The sequence below is a fragment of the Symphalangus syndactylus genome, chromosome 16 (genome assembly GCF_028878055.3).
Source record: "Symphalangus syndactylus isolate Jambi chromosome 16, NHGRI_mSymSyn1-v2.1_pri, whole genome shotgun sequence".
Lineage (NCBI taxonomy): Eukaryota > Metazoa > Chordata > Mammalia > Primates > Hylobatidae > Symphalangus > Symphalangus syndactylus.
Window position 1 is genome coordinate 100,658,041 of NC_072438.2, and position 22,049 is coordinate 100,680,089.

Genomic DNA, 22,049 nt, shown 5'->3' on the forward strand with positions numbered 1-22,049 from the left:
ATCCCTTCTGTGGCAGCCACCGACACACTATAGCTTCCAGGTGGCACATCCCCCTCTCCTGAAGTCCCCTCACCTCCCTGGCGATGAAGTCCCACCCCTGACGGGAGGTGCTGTCAGGAGGCCTTCAGGTGGTCAGGCCAGGAGGGCTGCACCCTGAGGAATGGGGCCAGTGCCCTCATAAAACAGACCCCGGAGAGCTCTCCCCAGCCCCCACCATGGGGAGATACAGGAAGAGAACTGTCTGCAACCCAGAAGCGGCCCTCACCAGACACAGAGTCGGCCAGGCCTTGGCCTCGGCCTCGGGACACCGGAACTGTTAGAACTAAAGGCTTCTGTGTGAGCCCCCAGGCTGTGGAGTTTTTGTCATAGCAGCCCCAGGGGGTCACTAGGCTCCCACTTGATTCCAACTCAGCATGAAGTCACAGCCCTGAGTGCCTTCTGCCTGGGTGCCAGCCCTGGGGCGGGCGAGGGGCGGCGGGTGTGTGCGGGGAAGGCAGGGCGGGCGCAGGGGGTGGGGCACCGCGCTGCGGGCGGGTACTGCGGGCTCAGGCACCAAGGGTCCCTGCCTGCCTCACTGCTGAGCGCGGGCTGCAGGCTGGAATGGCTGGAGAGCCCCAGGGCTCGCCTGGACGCCCAGGGCAGGGTGCTCACGGGAGCATCGAGGGTACACGGGGAGGAACGCCGGGGTTTGGGTGACCCTAGGGGCGACGCACAGAGCTGGGCGCGGCCACTCACCTCGGTGCCTTCTAAAGACCTGGACATCCTGGGCCTTGGCGGCCCGGGGGCTCCATTCCTCCGCGCGCTGAATGGAAGAAATCCCGCCCCGGCATCGCGGAGGGAAAGCCTCGGAGTCCATTCGGCCCTGGAGCCGGATACCAGCCGCCAGGGCTTTCCAGGCCCGTCCAGGAAATGGTTTTCTTAGGCGAGTGCGAGGCGGGCCCCTCGGTTCCGATGCAGGCGCACTAGATGCCGGCAAGGCGGGGACTAGGCCTAGGGGACCTCGGTCGCCTCGAGGTCGAAGAGACCCCAAGGCCACGGAAGGACCCGCGTCTCCGCAACCCGCACGCCAGGAAGCGTGGAGAGTCCTCGGCGGGGTCCAGAGCCCGCTGGTCAGAGCGTGGAGCGGCGGGTTGGGAGGGACGTGGTCCCCAGAGCGCGGGGCCACCGCAGGGGCCCCGGACGGGGAGGGAGGGAAGAGTCGGCCCAACGGGGTCCCAGCAGTTCCCCGCGCGCAGCCGCTCGGCTCCCTCCCCGTCCAGCTGGGAGCCGCCATCCCTGGGCGTCCGAAGATAGCGGGTGCCCGGGGCAGCCCCCAGGGGTGCGGGCGAGGGCGCAGGGCGACCCAGACAGTTCTCGCGTGGAAGGCGCCCGTCTAGCTCCGCGACGTCTAGGACCCACAGGCCCCCGCAGCCCGTGTCCGAGGCTCCGGGACGCGCAAGACAGTGGAGCCGTGGCCGCCGCTCGCTCCCAGCCATCTGCGTCCGGGGGGCGGGGGCGGGGGCGCGGCCCGGGGAGGTGAGGAGGAGGAGCCAGGACGCCAGGGCGACCCCGACGGCGGGAGGGCGGGGCGGGGCGGACCCTGGCGACTGGATAAGAGCCCGAGGCCGAGGCTGAGACCGCCCAGCGCTGCGGAGCGGGAGGGGAGGCTTCGCGGAACGTGCTTGGCGCCAGGACTCGCGTGCAAAGCCCAGGCCCGGGCGGCCAGGTGAGGCCAGGGTCGCTCCCGGCATCGGGGCGCGCAGCTCCTTCAGCAGACCCGGAAGTGGGGCGCAGGGGCGGGGGCCGGGGGCCGGGCACAGTCTGGGGTCCCCGCGTCCTGCAGACCGCGCCGTCTCCAAAGTCGCCAACAGTCGCGGGTGCCGAGCGCCCCCCGATAGCGCCGCATGGGACCCAGAGGCCGTCCGAGGCGCGAGGAGGGTGCAGGGCTGCCCCCTGGCCCCGTCCCAGGCTCAGGACCGGGTGGGCACCTGGTGTAGTCACAGGCTTAGGGGACGCGTGGGTGTCTATGGCTGTGACTCGGGGGTCTTGGTTTCTTCTCGTGGAACTTAACCCTACTAGGGGTGCGGCGCACCCCAGATCCGATCGGAGTGGGTTTTCTACACCGCCGCTCCATCTCGCGGGGGCTTTGTCTGATTTGGAGGTGGTGGCGGGCGCGGGCTGCGCGCTGGTGCTCTGGGCAGGGCGGGGAGGCAGGGCGAGGACTCGCCAGGCAGCGCCGCTTCTTGTTCTGGGCGCGGTGAGGAAGGACGCTTTCTAACGGGCCACATTTTGCTGTGTAGACCCAAAACTCGCCTCTGAGGCCCCGCGTTCAGGAGCGGGGTCAGGTGGCCCCAGGGCGGCGGCGGCTTGCGGGAGACTCGCGAGCTCCGCACCCGACGCCCTCTCCCAACGCGGCCTCCTGCTCGCACCGCGGAGCCCCTTCGGCGGGTGTTTTACCCATTGGAGGGGTCGTGCTGGTTGAGGTTGTCACCGGGTGCGTGGTATAGCTCGTGATAGCTCATGGGTGAGGTTTTGTGCAAACTTGGATGCAGAGAAAGTTGCCTGTTAGAGCCTCCACCTACGACCTGCTTCAGTCATTGTGTGTGTGTGCGCACCTGTGTGTGTGTGTGTGTGTGTGTGTTTGTGCGTGTATGTGCGCACCTGTGTGTGTGGTATGTGTGTTTGTGAGTCTGTGTGTGTCTGTGTGTGTGCGCTCGACTGAAACATGCTGCTGCTGGATCCAAATGCCAGAAGTCGCCCTGGCTGGGGCGGTGTAGACGCTCCTGCTCTGCTGCTCAGCGTTGCAGGAGGTTTATGGAGACGTTTGGACAGGATTTCCCGGGTTGCCCTGCTGGCCCAGGAGCTAGTTCCCGCGATGAAGCCCTGTGCATCCTCCGCCTAGCTCTCTCAGGCGGGGTGGTGCCACCTGCCCTAGGTGGATGTGGCTTGTACAGACACTCTTTGAGGAAGCAGTTGTGATGGTTATGTCTAAACTCTCCTTTACAGTGGCTGATTTTGCTTATGTAAATTTTGCTCTTTATTACTGAGTATAAACAAAACAAGGCCAGGCTTGGTGGCTCATGCCTGTCATGTCAGCACTTTGGGAGGCTGAGGCAGGAGGATCGCTTGAGACCAGGAGTTCAAAACCAGCCTTGGCAACAATAGTCAGACCCTGTCTCTACAAAAAAAAAAAAAAAAAATACACACAAAAATAACTTAGCCAGTGCTGTGGTGCACACCTGTAGTCTCAGCTACTCAGGAAGCTGAGGTGCAAGGATCACTTGAACCTAGGAGGTTGAGGTTGCAGTGAGTTATAATCACAACTGTATTCCATCCTGGGTGACAGACAGAGCGAGACCTCATGTTAAAAAAAAAAAAGAAAAAAGAAAAAAGAATACAGATGAACAGTCATAAAGACGTTATTGAATGCTCTTTGAAGATTGTAAAATTGCTCTCTGGAAGTGCGGGTGAAGGTGGAAGTGATATCCATGCATTGTTATTAGAAAGCCATGCTAGAGCTTTCTAATAACAATAGAGTTGGGGGGTCACACAGCATTGCACTTTGATAGGAGTGAGGAGGGGTGCAGGGGAAGGAGGGGCAAACCAGAGTGTCTGTCTTGAGGCCTCCATGGGCCAGTGCCCCAGCCCTGTGGTGAGGGCTGGCACTTCCCAGCTCCTGTGCCCCAGCTGTGCCATCTCAGGCGCTGGGAATGCACCCATCCCTCCCCAGAGGAATGCCTGTGAATGTCTCGGGGCTCTGCCCAGGGCACTCTGTCCCCCACACCAGGCGCATCCCTAGCCCTGGCTGCTGAATTGTTGCATTCCTGTTGTGTGTTTATTTTTCATATTGGCTGAAGACCAAGAGGGAAGAAGCACAGAATTCCTCAATTCCCAGTGTGCCCATGAGTAAGAGCAAATGCTCCGTGGGACTCATGTCTTCCGTGGTGGCCCCGGCTAAGGAACCCAACGCCATGGGCCCAAAGGAGGTGGAGCTCATCCTTGTCAAGGAGCAGAACGGAGTGCAGCTCACCAGCTCCACCCTCACCAACCCGCGGCAGAGCCCTGTGGAGGCCCAGGATCGGGAGACCTGGGGCAAGAAGATCGACTTTCTCCTGTCCGTCATTGGCTTTGCTGTGGACCTGGCCAACGTCTGGCGCTTCCCCTACTTGTGCTACAAAAACGGCGGGGGTAAGTCCCGTCTCAGCCTTCCTGGGCACGCTGGCCGGGCGGGGGCCATGGGGGCAGCCGGGGCCAAGCCACGCACGCGAACGAGATAAAGCTGTTCCCATGCATGAAGACAGAGCTCCCTGTGAGAGCTCGCGGCTGGTACAGATCTTCCCAGAGGACATCACAAAACCATAGAGCAGGGCTCGGAGCTGCCTTGTCCCACGCCTGCATTTCAGAGTTCAGGAAAGGGAGGCCAGCGAAGAAGCTGGGGGGTGGGGGGCGGCCGACGGAGCAGCTTGGCTCTGCCTCCTGTTTCCACAGGCTGTTTTCACTTTGGAAAGAAAATTCTCAAAGGTCCAAAGAACAGCCTCTGGCTGACTTTGGCAGCCTTTGCAAAGCATGTGGAGGCCTGGAGTGGCAGAGGAGGCCCCTGGAAAGTGCCTGTGTCCCCTGCACCCTCCAGAACCCAGCCACAGAGCCAGAAAGCGAAGATCAAGGCAGGGCCACCTGGGACGTCCAAGAACATTGGTGATCCCTTCCCAGGAGCCTCTTTGGGCCTCCCAGCCTCCCTGCCTGGCCTCCCTCGTTGGCCTCTATGCTAGGTCTGGGAAGGGAGGCCTGGGGAAGAATTTGGGGGGAAGCCTCACAGGATGCCTGGGAGGAGGCTGGCATTTTATGCCTATCTTGAAGAGGGGAAGTCAGAGGCCTCAGCAGGTACAGGAAGTTGCCCAAAGACAGAGCTGAGGGGCCCCATGCCTCCCCATTCCCTTCCCCAGGAGAGAGAGTGGCAAAGCTCTCCCTCACTCCAGTCAGACCAGGGGAGCAGAGGGAATTTAGGGGGTTGGGACCAGGGTTCCCTGGGCTTTGTGCTGGGGGCGGGGGAGGTGCAGGTTTCAGAGGAACTAGGCCCTACCCTGGAGGGACTCCCAGCACCTGGGGCAGCAAAGACCCTCAGCCACTGTCAATGGGGGCAGCCGCTGAGGGCCCTGGAAGCTGGGGACAGGACGGCAGGGCCCACTCAGCTCAGGGGCAGAGTTGGGGGGTCACGGATTCACAACTCAAGAGGCAAAGAGGATCAGGGCAAAGTGGGGGGGACGCAGGCCAGGGACGGGCACCCCGAACCACCACGGGGAAGGACAGTACCTAGAGCACCGCCGAGCATGGGCAGGGCCTCCCTGCGCTGCTCTTGGGTTTGACTTCACGGCTCGGGGTGTGCAATGACAAGGGGATCCAGGAGGGACGTGTCAGGCACTGACAGCAGTGGAGGGCAGGCTTCGGGACTCACCTACCCCAGCCTGGGACTTCCCGTTGGAGAGTGGGGTGAAAGGGTCGGGCCAGGACATGGGTAGTTGGCGGGGGTAGCAGCCCGAGCTCCCATGAGGAGAGATGGGCCCTCTTCCAAGGCCCCAAACTCGAGGTGCTGTTCTGCCCCACAGGTGCCTTCCTGGTCCCCTACCTGCTCTTCATGGTCATTGCTGGGATGCCACTTTTCTACATGGAGCTGGCCCTTGGCCAGTTCAACAGGGAAGGGGCCGCTGGTGTCTGGAAGATCTGCCCTGTACTGAAAGGTAATGTGCGGGTGCCTCCCTTCACCCTGGTGCAGCGCGGATCACGGTGGTGCCACTGGAGCTTTCAAAGCAAGCCAGCCGCATCATGGGCATCCAGCCCTGCTTTGCTAAGACACAGGCATGGCACACGCCACTTGAACTTGGGTCCTACCTTAAAGATCTGTGATGACAAGGACTGGATAGTTCATTCCCTTGCTCTAGGTGAGGGTCCTACAAGTCATTTGTGGTGTTACTTTGTCAAGATGTTAAAATGTAGTTAAGATAAAACACATGTCTATCTATGGATCTGCCATCTACCTATCATCCATCCATCCATCCATCAATCACCTGTTATCTATCTATCCATTATCTATCTTTGTTACTGATCTTTATATCAATCATTCACCTATCTATCTACCTATCTACCTAATCCATCCATCTATCATCATCATCTATCTTTATCTGTTTCCTGTGGCTGCTGTATCAAATGACACAAACTGGGAGGCTTAAAAGACACACATTTATTGTCTCACAGCTCTGGAGGCTGGAAGTCCAAGATCAAGGTGTCCGTAGGGTTGATTTCTTCTGAGGCTGTGAGGAAGCATCTGTTCTAGCCTCTCTCCTCGGCTCAGAGACTGTCTTCTCCCTGTGCCTCTTTATACTGCTTGCTTCTATGCATATCTCTGTAACCAAATTCCCCCTTTTTATGAGGCCACAAGTCCTGTTGGATTAGGGACACCCTAATGACCTCACTTTAACTTGATCACCTCTGTAAAGACCTTGTCTCTAAATAAAGTCAGATTCTGAGGTTTGGGGGGTTAGAACTTCAACAGATGAACTTGGGGGAGGGACACATCCCACAACTCTATCTATCTATCTATTATCTATCAATCATCTATTCACCTATCATCTACCCATTCATCCATCTATTTTCTATTGATCCATCCACCTATCAATCCGTTCATCCACCCATCCATTCATCCATCCATTCATCTATCTATGGATCTATCATCCATCCATCCATCCATTATCTATTGATCCATCCATCTACCTATCGATCCATCTGTTCATTCATCCATTCATCTATCTATGGATCTATCCATCCATCCATCTTCTATCTATTGATCTATCCATTCATCCATCTGTTATCCATTGTTCCATCCATCCACCCATTCATCTATGTATGGATCCATCCATCCATCCACCTATCGACCTATCCACCTATCTATTAGCTATTGATCCATCTAGTTGTCACTGAACCTTTCTGGCTGCTGGTGTCCTGCTCTGGCACCATGAAGTGGACACAGCTTGTATTGAGTGCAGGTGGCCTGCCCAGCACCAGGCCCTCTCCTGGCATTTCTGACTCCATCCTCATGAGACCCTGGGAAGGGCACACACTATGTCTCTGTGTTGGAGATGCAGATGCTGAGGACCAGAGGGCTGGGGTCATTCCCCCTGGTGTCCCCATCAGAGCAGAGTGGGATTTGATCCTAGATGTTTCTGACTCCCCAGTCCATGCACATAGGTCACGCTTGCCCAGTGGGCCAAAGCCACCTCTCAGGGGCTGGTGGTTCAGGGAGGATTCAGGCGTTTACGCAGAGGCACCACTCAGAAAATTGGCATTAAGAAAATGACTACTAGAAGGTCAGCCTCTGGACACTTATAGAAGTTCTGGAAAAGCTGTGTGTTTAGAAGACAGCCGAGCCCAGCACAGCCCTAGGATGCATTACCAGTGGGTCAGGGGTGGGCCTTCAGAGACGAGCTGCTGACCTCCCTTCGGAGAGGGAACAGATGGCATTTCACAGCTGCTGAGGTCAGGCTCCAGGAGGAGAAGTCACTCTCGCAGCCGTGGAAATGCTGAGTCTGGACAGGTGTGATGGCTCTTCCCACTGGTCAGGTGTGATGGCTCTTCCCACTGGTCAGGTGTGATGGCTCTTCCCAGGCACGAGACTCGTTCATTCTTAATGGGCTACTTAGCGAATCTTACAACTTCAGTAGTTTCTTCCTAGGCTCCATATTCACTGAACTGCACTGAAATGGAGCTACACAAAGAGGCCTTCCTCCCCACCCCCACCCCACACACATCTTCAGAGTAAGAGACAGATGCTTTGGGCGTGCACCGGTGCCAGACGACCCCTTGGCGGGATCTGCAGGTAGAAGTCAAACCATACAAGAATTTCTCAGAACATGCCTCCGTCCCCGTCGTCAGGTCCCCGATATCAGGTCCCCGATGGAGGAAGGTAGCAGCTAACGGAAGACCCAGGCGTGTTGTTACAGACAGACAGGTGCGCATGTCAAATCGGGCATTGCAGTGAACCCAGGCTAACAGTTCAAGACACACACACGTTACCTGTGTCCTCCTTGGCCCTGGCCAGTGGCGCGGACATGTTTCAGGGAGGAGACGCTGCCTCTGGACCTGCAGTAGTAAGCGACGCTGAGCCTGCACCGTGGTCCGTGTTGGAGAGTATCTGAGTGCTCAGAGCCTTGGAATGCTGAGTCAGAGAGGAAGCCGGCCCATTGGGATAGGGGAAACTGAGGAAAGATGACATTGTGCTCTGGCACAGGCTGCAGCGACGTCAAACTGTGCTTTGCTGGATTTTCAAGAGCCACCCTGGAGTCTGTCACAAGTGTCTTACATGGCACAGCCCCGTGCCCCATCCCCGCCGGTGAGCCTGGTGTTGGAGCAAGTTAAATCACCTCTTCACATGCAGGATTCAGGTGAGGAGGGCAGGAGAAAAAGGGACCTGTGGGTCCACAGATAAGAGCTCATTTCCTTCTGTCTGTCACACGGAAAGGATGTTCACCAACAAAGCTGCCACTGTGGGTCTTCACGATGCAGTCCATAAAATGTCAGGAAGCAATTTCTAAGAATTTCAGAGCACCAACGTGACTTGGGCTAGTAGAGAACCTTTGACTTCCGTCAGCGTGAGCAGTGGCACCTCGTTCTGAAGAAATGCAGCCGGTGGATGCAGGCATCTCATTGTGTTCTCCACAATGCACAGCCGGGGGAAGCTGGGCAGTTGTCTCCTCCATGTCACAGCCCCTGTGCCCACAATCCCGCATCCCACGCCGCCAGCTTCGTTCTGAAGACTAGTCCCAGAGGAGGGCTGCAAAGCGTGGCCGCAGGAAGGAAGGCTCGTGGCCCCACGGGCGGATCTTGGGAAGAGCTTGTTCACCCTCACCTAGTCCTGGTGAGGAAGGAAAATTGCAAATCACAGAGAGTGAACTGTTCGACCCATGAAGGGATAGATGAATCAGTGCAATAAAGCTGGACTTCTTTTTAGAGACAAGATACCTTGAGTTGTTGAATCTCAGTAACACTGCAGGTTCCGGTGCCAGCGTCTTGTTTGTTCTGCCTACCTGTCAACTGCAGGATGCCAGTTTAGAGGAGACTGACACTGCTTATGAAATTAGATGTACACCATGCACCCCCAGCACCCTGATACACGTGCCTTTGTCCTTTTTAAAAATTTGGTTAATAAAAATGCACGCGTTTTCATGTCTCACTGAATAGAAGTGCCACGTGGTAAATTAAAACATCAGCTAAAGTGCCCAAAACAATCATTATGGAGCTAAAAGGCCATCCAGCCCTAAGCAGGTGGCAATTCCATGGGGAAACAAAGCCAGCTCTCCAGGGAGCCTGGTTGTTCCTGGCCCTTCCCCTCCTGCAGACCTGCGAGCTGCTCCCTGCTCTAACTGGGAGCCAAGATCCACCATCGAGGGCCAGAGGGTGGAGTTCATGGTGAGGCCCAGCTGCTCAGCGGCCATGACTCACGTGCATTTCCCATAGTCTCGCCAAAGCAGCTTGGGATGGGCACCACAGCCAGAGGGGCCTCTGGGGCCTTCAGCCCCGCAGTGTACCCCAGGGTCCTGAGAGGTGGGTCTTTAAAACTCTCCCTCTCCTCCCTGCCCCTCGCTCGCTCTCTCTCCCTCTCCCTGTGTCTCTTTCTGTCTCTCTCCCTCCTTTCCTCTCTGTGTCTCTCCTTTTCTGTCTCTTCTCCTTTCTGTCTCTCTGGTACATGCACACACAGCAAGCACATACTAAAGACAACCAGACTGACACAGAGAGGCGTCCTCTCCCGTCTTTTTTTTTTTTTTTTTTTTTGAGACAGAGTCTTGCTCTGTCGCCAGGCTGGAGTGCAAAGGTGTGATCTTGGCTCACTGTAACCTCCGCGTCCCGGGTTTAAGTGATTCTCCTGCCTCAGCCTCCCGAGTAGCTTGGGCTACAGGTGCGTGCCAATAAGCCCAGCTGATTTTTTGTATTTTTAGTAGAGACAGGGTTTCATCGTGGTAGCCAGGATGGTCTCGATCACCTGACCTTGTGATCCACCTGCCTTGGCCTCCCAAAGTGCTGGGATTACAGGCGTGAGCCACCGTGCCCGGCCCTCTTTAGCCAGGATGGTCTCGATCGCCTGACCTCGTGATCCACCTGCCTCGGCCTCCCAAAGTGCTGGGATTACAGGCTGAGCCACCACGCCTGGCTCTCTCCTGTCTTTCTTCCAAAGACCTGCTTGATGCCTCCTGTGAGGTGTGGAGGGGCTGCTCCACCAGAGGCTTCCTCCAGCAGGATCCGTGCATGCGTTGACAATACCCTATCCTGAAGCCAGCTGTCGTGGGTGCCCTGGGGTGTAGTGGTGTTCAGGGGTGGTGCAGGGCGGCTATGCTGTGGTGGGCGAAGCACCATTTGCAGGCAGGACCCTCGGCCGGCTTCTGTTTGTCAGGTTTCAGTTTCATTGCCAAGGGCAATCCCATTTTACAGATGCCCTGGAAACCCCACCATTCGATTGTATTGAATATAAAATATTTTATAGTCAATCATATTTTAGTGTGATTTCTCAAACACAAAACAAACTACACTCAAGGTTAATATAAAAAAATGTACTAAGCAAAAATAAATTTAAGGAAATGGACCTTAAGAGCTATGCTTGAAATTCACGCTTAGCGCCGAGCTTTCTGGGAGTCAGACAGGAGGGAAGGGAAGCGCCATGTTCTCATGAACATTTTCCCTGGAAACGCAAGCAGGGACTTTGCCTGCCACCTCCTTGGGGAGACAGCCTGCTGTGTCACTAAATGGTGTTTAAGAGATGTGTCAGGTGAAGCTTCATCTAGAGCCCACAGTGATGTCATGAGCAGAGACCACTAGAAGTTTCTGTAGAAAACAGGGTTTCGTGTGTCTGGGCCTTCGGTGAGCTTGAGGAGCTCACGGTGAAGTTGGCTGGTTGGTGAGGGGCTACACGTCAGTGGCCCAGGTCAGGGGCTCTGCCTTCCTGAAGGGCAGGGCTTGGAGCAACCAAATGCCTGGCCAGTGCTGACAGTGGCCACCACCATTCAAGGGAGCCGTTTCCTCACCCAGGTGCCCAGGGAAGCATCCACAACCAGGAGGGGTCCTCTTGGTAAGGGGGACTCTGGTGTGAGGGCTGCACTGTCCCATGGATCAGAGCAGGCCCATTTGCTCTGGGAGCCATGTCAGCCAGTGTGGCCATGGTGACGTCATGATCCCATGGTGTCCCTGCCGATCTGTGGTGCAGGGCAGGAAACACAAGCAGTGGCTCTGGAAGGACCCAGGGCACAGTCAGCCCTTCCTTTGGACTCTGGATTGGGATCTACTCTGGTGTTGTTTTATCAAAGACTTCCCAGGGTTTCAAACTAAGGACTTGGTACAGAAAGTTTTAACCTTGACAAATCTTCAAATTGGGCATCCACTGTCAGTCACCAGCATGGAAAACCCTCCACAGTGCTGTCTGGAAACAGTGTGGCTTCCCCAGAGCGTGGCTCCCAACCTGGCTGCCTGGGTGAGTTCACTGTGGATCACAATCTAGCCTCTCTCCTAAGGGACTCTGGACAGACGGTAATATAGAATTATTTAATATGGACCAGATCCACACGGAAGAAGACCTTCCAAAGGCAATCCGTGACAGACCGCAATGCAGAATTATTTAATATGGACCAGATCCACATGGGAGAAGGCCTTCCAAAGGCAGCAGCTTGGCTTTCATCATCACCACTGCTGAGCACGCTGTCCAAGAGGGATTACCCACACTCCTGATCCTAGATCTGTTTAAAACAAAGTTTTGAGCCTTCTTTTTGCTTTCAGGGTAGGAAGAGAACTTTACTGAGGTGCCCTGAGCATGAGAACAGCTTCTCCTAAGGACTGAGAACATAAAAAGCAGCCCAGGCCACTCCCTGCAAGTCACCTTGAAGGTATGCTCCTACCCTGGCCATGGGCAGGCAAGACAGGGCATGGCGCCTACTGGGTTTTAATAAAGTAAATCAAAGTTGTACCCAAACTAATCATGTTAGCAAACTGAGAAGAAATGTGGAAATGAAAAAAATTCTTCCTGGAGCTTAGTAAAGTGAACCCCAGTAGCAAGAACGTGATGGTGCCCATCCGGCAGTGAACAAGGAGGAAGCCGTCTGACCACCAGGCCCATCTGCCCACCAGTCAGGCTGACACGACTCCAAAGACTGCTGACCACTGAGTTCTGTTCCAGTTTACCAGGAGTCCCCATAAATGATGGATCCCAAACTCCAGGTCTGTGATCCTGGAAAGGACACTCTAAAAGACCCTGGATGGCATTGGATGGCCATGGATGGCCCTGGCTGGTCCTTGATGGTCTTGCATGGCCCTGGGAGGCCTTGGAAGGTCAAACATGGCTCTGAGTAGTCCTTCATAGTCATGCAAGGCTCTGGGTGGCCCAAGGAAGCCCTGGATGATCTTACCTGCCCTGGGTGGACCCTGGTGGTCTTATGTGGCCCTGGGTGATTCTAGGAAGCCATGGATGGTCATGCATGGGTAGTGTGACCTTGGATGGCTCCACATGGCTATAAATGAGCCCAGATGACTCTTCTGAGTAGTCTTGTGGGAGTGGCATGAGCAGCTATAGATGGCCACAGATGGCCATAGATGGCTATGGATGGCTCTGGATGGCCATGGGTGGCTGTGGATGGCCATGGGTGGCCGTAGATAGTTGTGGGTAAATGCAGATGGCTGTGGATGGCTGTGGATGTCTGTAGATGGCTGTGGATGGTTGTGAATGGCAATGGATTGTTGTGGAAGGCCAGGGGTGGATGTGGGTGGTTGTGGACGGCCGTGGATGACTGTGGATGGCTGTGGATGGATGTGGATGGTTGTGGTTGGCTGTGGATGGCTGTGGATGGATGTGGATGGCCATGGATGGCTATGAATGGTTGTGGATGGCTATGGATGACCGTGGATAGTTGTGGATGTCCGTAGGTGGCTGTGGATGGTTGTGAGTGCCAGTGGATTGTTGTGGATGGCCAGGGGTGGATGTGGGTGGTTGTGGATGGCCGTGGATGACTGTGGATGGATGTGGATGGTTGTGGATGGATGTGGATGGATGGATGGTTGTGGATGGTTGTGGATGGATGTGGATGGATGGATGGTTGTGGATGGCTGTGGATGGATGTGGATGGCCATGGATGGCCATGAATGGTTGTGGATGGCTATGGATGACCGTGGATAGTTGTGGATGTCCATAGATGGCTGTGGATGGTTGTGAATGCCAGTGGATTGTTGTGGATGGCCAGGGGTGGATGTGGGTGGTTGTGGACGGCCATGGATAACTGTAGATGACTGTGGATGGATGTGGATGGTTGTGGTTGGCTGTGGATGGCTGTGGATGGATGTGGATGGCCATGGATGGCTATGAATGGTTGTGGATGGCTATGGATGACCGTGGATAGTTGTGGATGTCCGTAGGTGGCTGTGGATGGTTGTGAATGCCAGTGGATTGTTGTGGATGGCCAGGGGTGGATGTGGGTGGTTGTGGATGGCCGTGGATGACTGTGGATGGATGTGGATGGTTGTGGATGGATGTGGATGGATGGATGGTTGTGGATGGCTGTGGATGGATGTGGATGGCCATGGATGGCCATGAATGGTTGTGGATGGCTATAGCTGACCGTGGATAGTTGTGGATGAATGGAGATGGCTGTGGATGGCCATGGATGGCCCTTTGCGACTCAAAGTGGCCCTGGATTAGCCTGGGTGATCATGTGTGGTCCTGGGTGCCCTCTATAGTCCTGAATGAGCCTGGTGGCTGTGGGTGGCTGTGGATGGCTGTCAAGGACCCCAGGCATCCCTTAGTGACTACTGGCAGTCTTGATGGCTCTGGGAGATACTGGGTGTTCCTGGGTAACCCTAGACGACCTTTGATGGCCCTATTTGCATGGGTTCCCTAGGTAGCCCTGGGTGCTTCTGGGTGGCCGTGGATGATTCTGATGGTTTCACATGGGCCTGATAGCCCTGGTTAACCATGGGTTGGGTTGCCCTAGGTCACCCAGAGTAGCCCCTAGATGGCCTCAATGATCCTGGATGACCCTTATGGATCCTGAGTGGCTGTGGTGGGGATGGATGACTATGTGTGGCTGGGGGTGACCTTGGTGTCCCTGGGGATCTCTGGGTGCATAAGGGTGGCCCTGGATACTCGCCATAGCTCTGAGTGACCTTGCTGGCCCTGGACGTCCCTCAGAGACACCCTGAAAGTCCTTGTGTAGAAGTACATGGTTTTGGGGAGTGGGCAGCTTCTTCTCTGTGGTCACAGTGTGAAATCTTGTCTCAGGCCTTTCACGGGCATCAGGGCTGTCCAGGAGCTGTGGGCTGAGGGTAATGTCTCCTGTGAGGGGAGGCAGAAGGACACGTTGCTGATGGTGGCTCTGTGCTCCACCCGCGTGGGCTCCACGGTCTCCCCCTTCCCACTAGGTGTGGGCTTCACGGTCATCCTCATCTCGCTGTATGTCGGCTTCTTCTACAATGTCATCATTGCCTGGGCGCTGCACTATCTCTTCTCCTCCTTCACCACGGAGCTCCCCTGGATCCACTGCAACAACTCCTGGAACAGCCCCAACTGCTCGGATGCCCACCCTGGTGACTCCAGTGGCAACAGCCCAGGCCTCAACGACACTTTTGGGACCACACCTGCTGCCGAGTACTTTGAGTAAGTGGGAGTGGGGCCCTCGGGAAAGGGAGAGATGGCGCAGCCGGGTCCCCCATGGTAGCCCCTTGGTTAGACACCAGCCCTTGCTGACTCCTAGGGTGCGGGGAGGGTGAACCTGTTCCTGCACTCCATCCCTTTAGTGCTCTGGAGGAGCACATTTCTGAATCACTGTGGTGGTCTCCAGGAGCTCAGCAAAGCTCCTGTAGGGCGAGCCCTCAGCAAGGATGGGGCACTGAGCAGCTCCCCTGGCTGCTCCCAGTGGCGGCTCAGGGCGGGAGGGGGTTGGTGGGGAACACAGCAGCCCCTGTGCAGAAGGTGGGCAAGCTCCAGTCTCTGGGAGCTGCAGTGGCGCCTCTGGAGTGAGTCAGCCCCATGTCTGGGCTCCCTTCCTCCCTGCCCTTCCTCTGTGCATAGCCTGGGCCCGAACTGCCTCACTAGGGCCCTTGGCCTCTCCAGAAAAGATACCTTTCTGGGTGTCACTGCGCAAGAAGTCTCTGGCTTCAGTAGGCAGCCCCTGTCTCCATGGTGACCCAGCCGTCCGCTTTTCGCAAGACTTTTTGTTGTTTACGTGCATGGCTGTATTTCCGTCTCTGGGCCTCTTTCCACCTCCCGTGCTGGCATATCCCATGTCCAGCAGCCTCCTGGGTCCCTGTCTCTTTCTCCCTTTTCCCTGGCCAGGCCTGACCTGCACAGTCCTCCCCAGCCAGGCCTGTTCCTCACTGTCCACCCTAGCCAGGCCCAACCCTCACTGTCCACCTCAGCCAGACCCACCCCACACTGTCCACCCCAGCCAGGCCCGCCCCTCACCGTCCACCCCGGCCAGACCCACCCCACACTGTCCACCCCGGCCAGACCCAACCCTCACTGTCCACCTCAGCCAGGCACAAACCACAAAGTCCACCCCAGCCAGGCCCCTCCCTCACCGTCCACCCCGGCCAGACCCAACCCACACTGTCCACCCCGGCCAGACCCAACCCACACTGTCCACCCTGGCCAGGCCCATCACTCACTGTCCACCCCAGCCAGGCCCAATCCATACAGTCCACCCCGGCCAGACCCAACCCGCACAGTCCACCCCATCCAGGCCCTTCCCTCACTGTCCACTCTGGCCAGGCCCGCCCATCACCATCCACCTGCAGCAACTGCTTTCCTGGACCCCGATGTCTCTGATGAAGTCCTTTTGGGCCCCATGCCAGCTCCTGCTGGCCCTCCCTCATCACCAATGGCCTGGCCCAGCCTGGAAGGGCCGTGACTGACCCCCAGGGGTTCCCTGTTTCCCCTGGACCACTCCCAGAATCCGGACCTGGCAGGTGCCATCCACATCCTCCTGCCCTCGCCAGCTGGGCCTGGGGCCTCATGCCCGGTCGCCGTTCTGACAGGCGGACTCTCAGCCGCCATTTTGGAGAGGAGGAGAGGACATTTGCGTGATTCTCCCCACAACCACTGTTTCCCGTCAGCCAGGGCGCTCCTGTTTTGGGGACTCGCTTGCCTAGTTAGACGCATCTTATTCACGTTTGTATGCAAAAATGAGTCCACTTCAAGCTAGGAAAAGGAACTTTGCCAATAAGAAAAATTCCAGTTTTAACAGCCAGTAGGTGCCTTTGCAAAATTTGTTTTGAGTCAGAAAACGGAGCTTGAAAGCAAATGAAGCATCTCATGTTATGTTTGTACAAGTCATGGTCATAGGTACAGCCAGGCGGGAGGTGAGCAGAGAAGCCCCCACCTCGCCTCTGCTGGGGGAGGATCACCCCCGAGAACTGTGGTCTTGGTCTGCAAGGGAACCTTCAGGGTGCACAACCTCCCAGAGAGATGCTTTCTATATCTGAAAACCTATCAACAGACATCACTGAGGTCTTTCCCTGCAAGGAAGGGACCTTCACCCTCTCCTGGGGGTCTTGTCAGAGATGGCTGAGATGGAGCCTTCGGGCAGCCCGGAGGGTGTGGCTTGGAGAAAGTAGGGCTGATGCTGCTGGAAAGGGACCAGTTCTCATGGTGGGCAGGCGTTCCGTCTCTCAAACTGCTCTGCACTCAGATATTCAGAACCCAAGTGCTTGGTTCTAGAATTCCTCCTCGGGCATGGAAGCATATTGCCGGGACTGGCATCGGAGGTGAGGAGCCAGGGTGGAGGCAGGTTTTGGGGGGGCCACCCGGCGTTTTTCTTAGAGCATGAGGAAGATCGCATGGGGTGAGTGTTGTGTGGGCCTTTCTTGTGGTTTGGGAGTTGGACAAGAGTGAAGAACTCTGAGGAGGACGGTGCCACGATGGGAGAGAGGGGCCCACCAAGTACCCAGCAGGAGGAGAAAGAGTCCAGGCTGGGGTGCCAGGAAGGCACTTGTGGGAGGAGGGCTGGTTTCAGAAGGTGGGGCAGGCGGGAGAGAAGGTGCACCCGGGATGAGTCCTGGTTGGTTTGCCTGAAGACACAGGCGAGAATCGCCATGGGAAGCGCAGCTGCAGGCAAGGTTGTGTGAGAGTCTGGGCAGGACTCTCGTGGGTGACAGGCAAGCAGGAAATGATAAAATCGTCCAAATAATGCACAGTCACACCATTTGTCCAAGTAGATTCTAACATTCTCGAGGGAGAAAACTCCCACTGCGTGTGGATGGCCTGTTCACACCTACATTTCCCTAATTAAACACCCATGAACACCCCAGGCCTGGGCTGCATGTGCCCTTGCTGTGTGCCCAGCTCTCAGGGTTAGCATGTGATCAAAGAGATGGGACAGCAGGAGAAAGTGGGGGGCACACAGAGCCAGGGGCAGAGGCCACAGAGGCGCCACCAGGGCAAGAGCCTGAGAGTTCCCGGTACCCAATGCCCTGTTAAAGCTGCCAAGTGCCGCCACATGGGGACTGCCTTCCTTTTGTTTGGGCAGTGTGGGAAACGTTGAATCATCGAAGTCATGTTCAGATAACAAAATTGGAGAGGAAAACTTAGTGTAATGATTAGTCCAGTGATTCGTTGTTAAGAATGCTAGAAGGAAAGAACACGTGCTATTATTTTAAACGATCAGAGACTAGTGAAGTCTATTTGGAAGTTCTCAGTCTGGAAGGAAGGAAGGAAACAGAAAGGTGCCCAGCCCTTCACTCAGAAGCCCTGTCCGCACTGGCACGTGGTACACTTTAGCTGGCGGCAGCTCAAGAGCAGACATGGGGAGTTGGAGAAGGTTTAAGATCAATTCACAAATGATTAATGACCCAAGGCACTGAGGCGCTTGGCACTCCTCCCACACCTTCTGAAGGTGATTTTCCCACCAGTGGAACTGAGGTTCCCCTGAAACAGGCCCCAGTGACTCTTGGGGAGCAGGGGGGACAGTTGTAATGTGCTCAGGTCTGCCAGGGGTTTTCTGGATTTCAAACCTGCTTTATAAAGCAGATCACTGGACAAAGGATGTCAGGTTCCTGCCAGCGCATGTAATCAGGGAGTGGATGTCTCACCATGAAAGGCCATAAAGGCCAGAGTGGCTGTAATGTATGACAGTGCAGCTCTTTGTCCTAGATAATGGGCATGCCTGACTTTGTCAGTAACCACAAAAAGGATTGAGTTTCCTACACAATGTACGAAACATGCCGTGTCATAAATTTGACAACTAAGATGTTAGCAGGAGTAGATCTGAAAGGGCTTTATCGTGCGTTTTTACTACAGGTCCTCAGGAAGTAACTGTGAGGCCTGGGTGAGACGCTGGCCATGTCTTCTGGGCCCTAAGTCGCAAAAGACTGCTGAGCTGCCCCACTGACAGTGCTTCCTCCATGTGCCATGAATGCTGTGTGCAGTTCTGGCTCCTGCACCCAGTGTTCCTCAGGGTTGGCAAATGAAACGTATCCTGTGGGAGTTGCTGGCACCCCTGGCCCCCAGGGGTCCCAGCCAGCCTTCCTGCATTGCCACTTCCTTCTTGGGCAGCAGCCCACCCACCAGAGGGAGGGGGCAGAAATGGTTCCTGCAGAGAAATGGAAGGAACCCTTCCTTGTAGGAACCTGGAGATTATTGATGGGCTGCATCCCACAAATTTGATATGCTGTGTTTTCATTTCAAAACCCCAACACAGGACCACACAACTCTGACCAGTTTACAGTTTCCCCACTTCCATAAATACTTATCAACACTACCCAATATAAATTATAAAGTTATAAATTAAAGCTATTAATTTGCCTCAAATGGACTGCATTAGCTGCATCCCACAAAGTTTGATATGCTGTGTTTTCATTTCATTCAGTTCAAAGTATTCCCTAATCTTTCTTTGGATTTCTATTTGACTAACAGGGCATTTTTAGAAGTTTGTTGTTTAATTTGAAATATTTGGAGGTTTGCTAGATATTTTTGTTATTGATTTCTAATTTAATTCTGTTTTGGCAAGATGATATGCTTATACATCTTTAATATTTTAAAGTATATTGAGACTTGTTTATGACCTACTAGATGGTTTACACTGGTGAATGTTCCATGTGCACCTAGAAAGAATATGTATTCTGCTGTCTTTGGTTGGAGAGTTGCATAAATGTCAGAGAGGTCATGTTAGGTCATTGTGTTTTTTAGGTTTTCTACATCCTTACTGGTTCTCTGTCTACTTGCTCTATCAGTTACTGAGAAAGGGGTACTGAAATCTCAACTGTAATTGTAGATTTGTCTATTTCTTTTCACTTCTGTCAGTATTTGCTTCATTCACGTATTTTGAAACTCTGCTATGAAGTGCATACATGTTTATTATTATTAGTCTTTGAATTGACTGCTTTACCATTTTAACTATCCTTCTGGGTTAGATTTCTCATTCTGAAGTCTACTTTGTCTGATAGTAATATGGCCACCCCAACTTTCGTATGATTACTGTTTGTGTGGTATTATCTTTTCCAGCCTTTTATTTTTAAACTATATGTGTCATTATATATGAAATGGATTTATTGTAGACACCATTGAGTTTGTTGTGCTTTTTATCCAATATGGCAATTTCTGTTTTTTAATTAGAGTTTCCATTCAATAATTGTCAGCATGTCTGCCTTTAAGTCTTTCATTATGCTAATTTTTTGCCCCATCTCTTCTTTGTTTCTTGTTTCCTCTATTTATTCCCTGTTTTGAATTAATATTTTTAGGCTTTCATTTTATCAACACATTATCTAATAAACTATAGCTTTCTGTTTTCATTTTTTCGTGGATTTTATAGGGTTTACAACATTGACCTTTAACTTATCACAGTCTACCTTCAAGTGATATGATACCGTTTCACAGAGCAGAAGGGCCTACAACAGTAGACTTCTGTTTCCCTCACATCCTTCGTGCAATTGTTGTCATAGATTTTATTTCTTGCTGTTATTTCTTTATACCTTTCTGTTATTTCTGCTTTAAGCATTTACATTTTAAATAAATCTAACAAAGAAATGTTTTATATTTACCTGCATAGTCACCATCTCTAGTGCTGTCCAATCCTGTATGTAGATTGGGGTTTCCATTTAAGACCATCTTCCTTCCATCTAAAGAATTTCCTTTAACATTTCTCATAGCGTAGACTTGCTGGCAGTGATTCAGCTTGGGTTTACACAAAAGTATTTTGCTTTCTTGGGGGGCTATTGTGGTAAGCTATACATAGCATTGCTTTTACCACGTTAGCCATTTTTCAGTGCACAGTTCAGTGGCATTAGGTACAATCACATGTTGTGCAACCATCATCATCATCCATTGGAACTTTCTCCTCCTCCAAAGCTAAAATTTTGTCCCCATTAAATACTAAGTCCTCATCCTCCCTCACCACAGCCCCTGGCAGCTACCATTCTACTTTCTGCCTCTGTGAATTTGTCTACTGTAGGTCCCTCCTCTGAGTAGAATCACTTATTTTTTTGTGACTGGCTTATTTTCCTTAGCATATGTCTTCAAGGTTTATTGAAGAGTTTCGGAACCAGAATTTCATTCCTTTTTAAGGCCAAATAATATTCCAATTCCATTGTATGGGTATATCATGTTTTGTTTATCCATTTATCTTTTTCCTTTTTAGAGACAGGGTCTCACTCTGTTGTCCAGGCTGGAGTGTGCAGTGGTATGATCACGGCTCACTGTAGCCTTGACCTTCTAGGCTCAAGCAATCCTCCTGCCTCAGACTCCCAAGTAGCTGGGACTACAGGTATGTGACACCACATCCAGCTAATTTTTTAAAATTTTTTGTAAAGTGGGGTCTTGCCATGTTGCCCAGGCCTGTCTTAAACTCCTGGGCTCAAGTAATCCTCCCGCCTCAGCCTCCCAGAGCACTGCAATTACAAATGTGAGCCACCACACCTGGCCAGATCTATTTCTCTTTTGATGGACATTTGGGTTGCTTCCACCTTTTGGCTACTGTAAAAACATGCTGCTATGAACTTCAGTATTGAGTACCTGCTTTCGAGTAGATACCCAGAAGTTGAATTGCTGGAGCTATGTGATAATTCTGTGTTTAATTTTTTGAGGAACCATCACACTGTTTCCCACAGTGGATGCAAATCGGAACAAGGGTTCCGATTTCCCCACATCCTTGACAACACTTACTTTCTGCTTGTTTATTTTGATAATAGCCATCCTAATGGGTGTGAAGTGGTCTGTCATTGTATTTTTGGTTTGTATTTCCTTAATGATTAGTGACTGTTGGGCATCTCTTCATGTGTTTATTGGCCATTTGTATACTGTCTTTAGAGAAATGTCTATTCAAGTCCTTTGCCCATTTTTGAACTGGGCTGTCAGTTTTTTTGTTGTTGAGTTTTAGGGGTTCTTTACATATTTTAGATATTATTCTCTTATCAGATTAATAGATGATTTGCAAATATTTTCTCTCATTCTGTAGTTTTCCTTTTTACTCTGTTGATAGCATCCTTCAGTGCACAAAAGTTTTAAGTTTTGATGAAGTCTAATTCATCTTTTGTGTCATATCTAAGAAAGCATTGCCACGTCCAAGATTGTGAAAATTTACCCTATGTTCTCTTCCAAGAGTTTTATGGTTTTAGCCCTTATATTTGGCTCTTTTATCCATTTGGGGTTAATTTTTCTATATCATGTGAAGTAGCTGTTCACTGATTTTCCTCTGGTTGTAGATCACATTTCTTGCTTCTCGTCATGTCTAGTAATTTTTTATTAGATGCTAGACTTGATGAATTTTATACTAATGGGTACTTAGCTCTTGTCGTCTTTGTTTAGAGTGTTAGATTTGTTCTAATAGGAAGTTAATGTGCTTTGGCACAATTTTATCCTTTGGAAGCTTGTTTCATCACCTCACTGCCTTGGCTCCCTCTTGGTAAAACAGGGTGAGAGGGCTGCTGTGAGGTCATCACAATGATGTGTGGGAGGCCTGAGCATGCCTGGATCACCATCAGTGGCTCCACTGTCACCCAATTGAATCATGGCCACGAATTCACCAGGAAAAAGAGCCCAGCAGAAATTGGGAGGTGCCGTGCCT

At 53.1% G+C, this 22,049-nt stretch overlaps 1 protein-coding gene across 3 annotated transcripts in view; it reads left to right on the plus strand.

Moving 5' to 3' along the window:
- The first annotated feature begins 1,602 nt into the window (after window positions 1–1,602).
- SLC6A3 (solute carrier family 6 member 3) overlaps window positions 1,603–22,049 on the plus strand; it is a 51,907-nt gene continuing 31,460 nt past the window's right edge. For all 3 annotated transcript variants that reach the window (XR_010116277.1, XM_055246269.2, XM_063619596.1), the window contains exons 1-4: window positions 1,603–1,705; window positions 3,837–4,167; window positions 5,583–5,714; window positions 14,416–14,650. Coding sequence is in view for 2 of the 3 variants with exons in the window: in XM_055246269.2 (XP_055102244.1) it covers window positions 3,882–4,167; window positions 5,583–5,714; window positions 14,416–14,650 (653 nt within the window). In the remaining variant the exon portion in view is untranslated. The remainder of the gene's footprint in view (window positions 1,706–3,836; window positions 4,168–5,582; window positions 5,715–14,415; window positions 14,651–22,049) is intronic.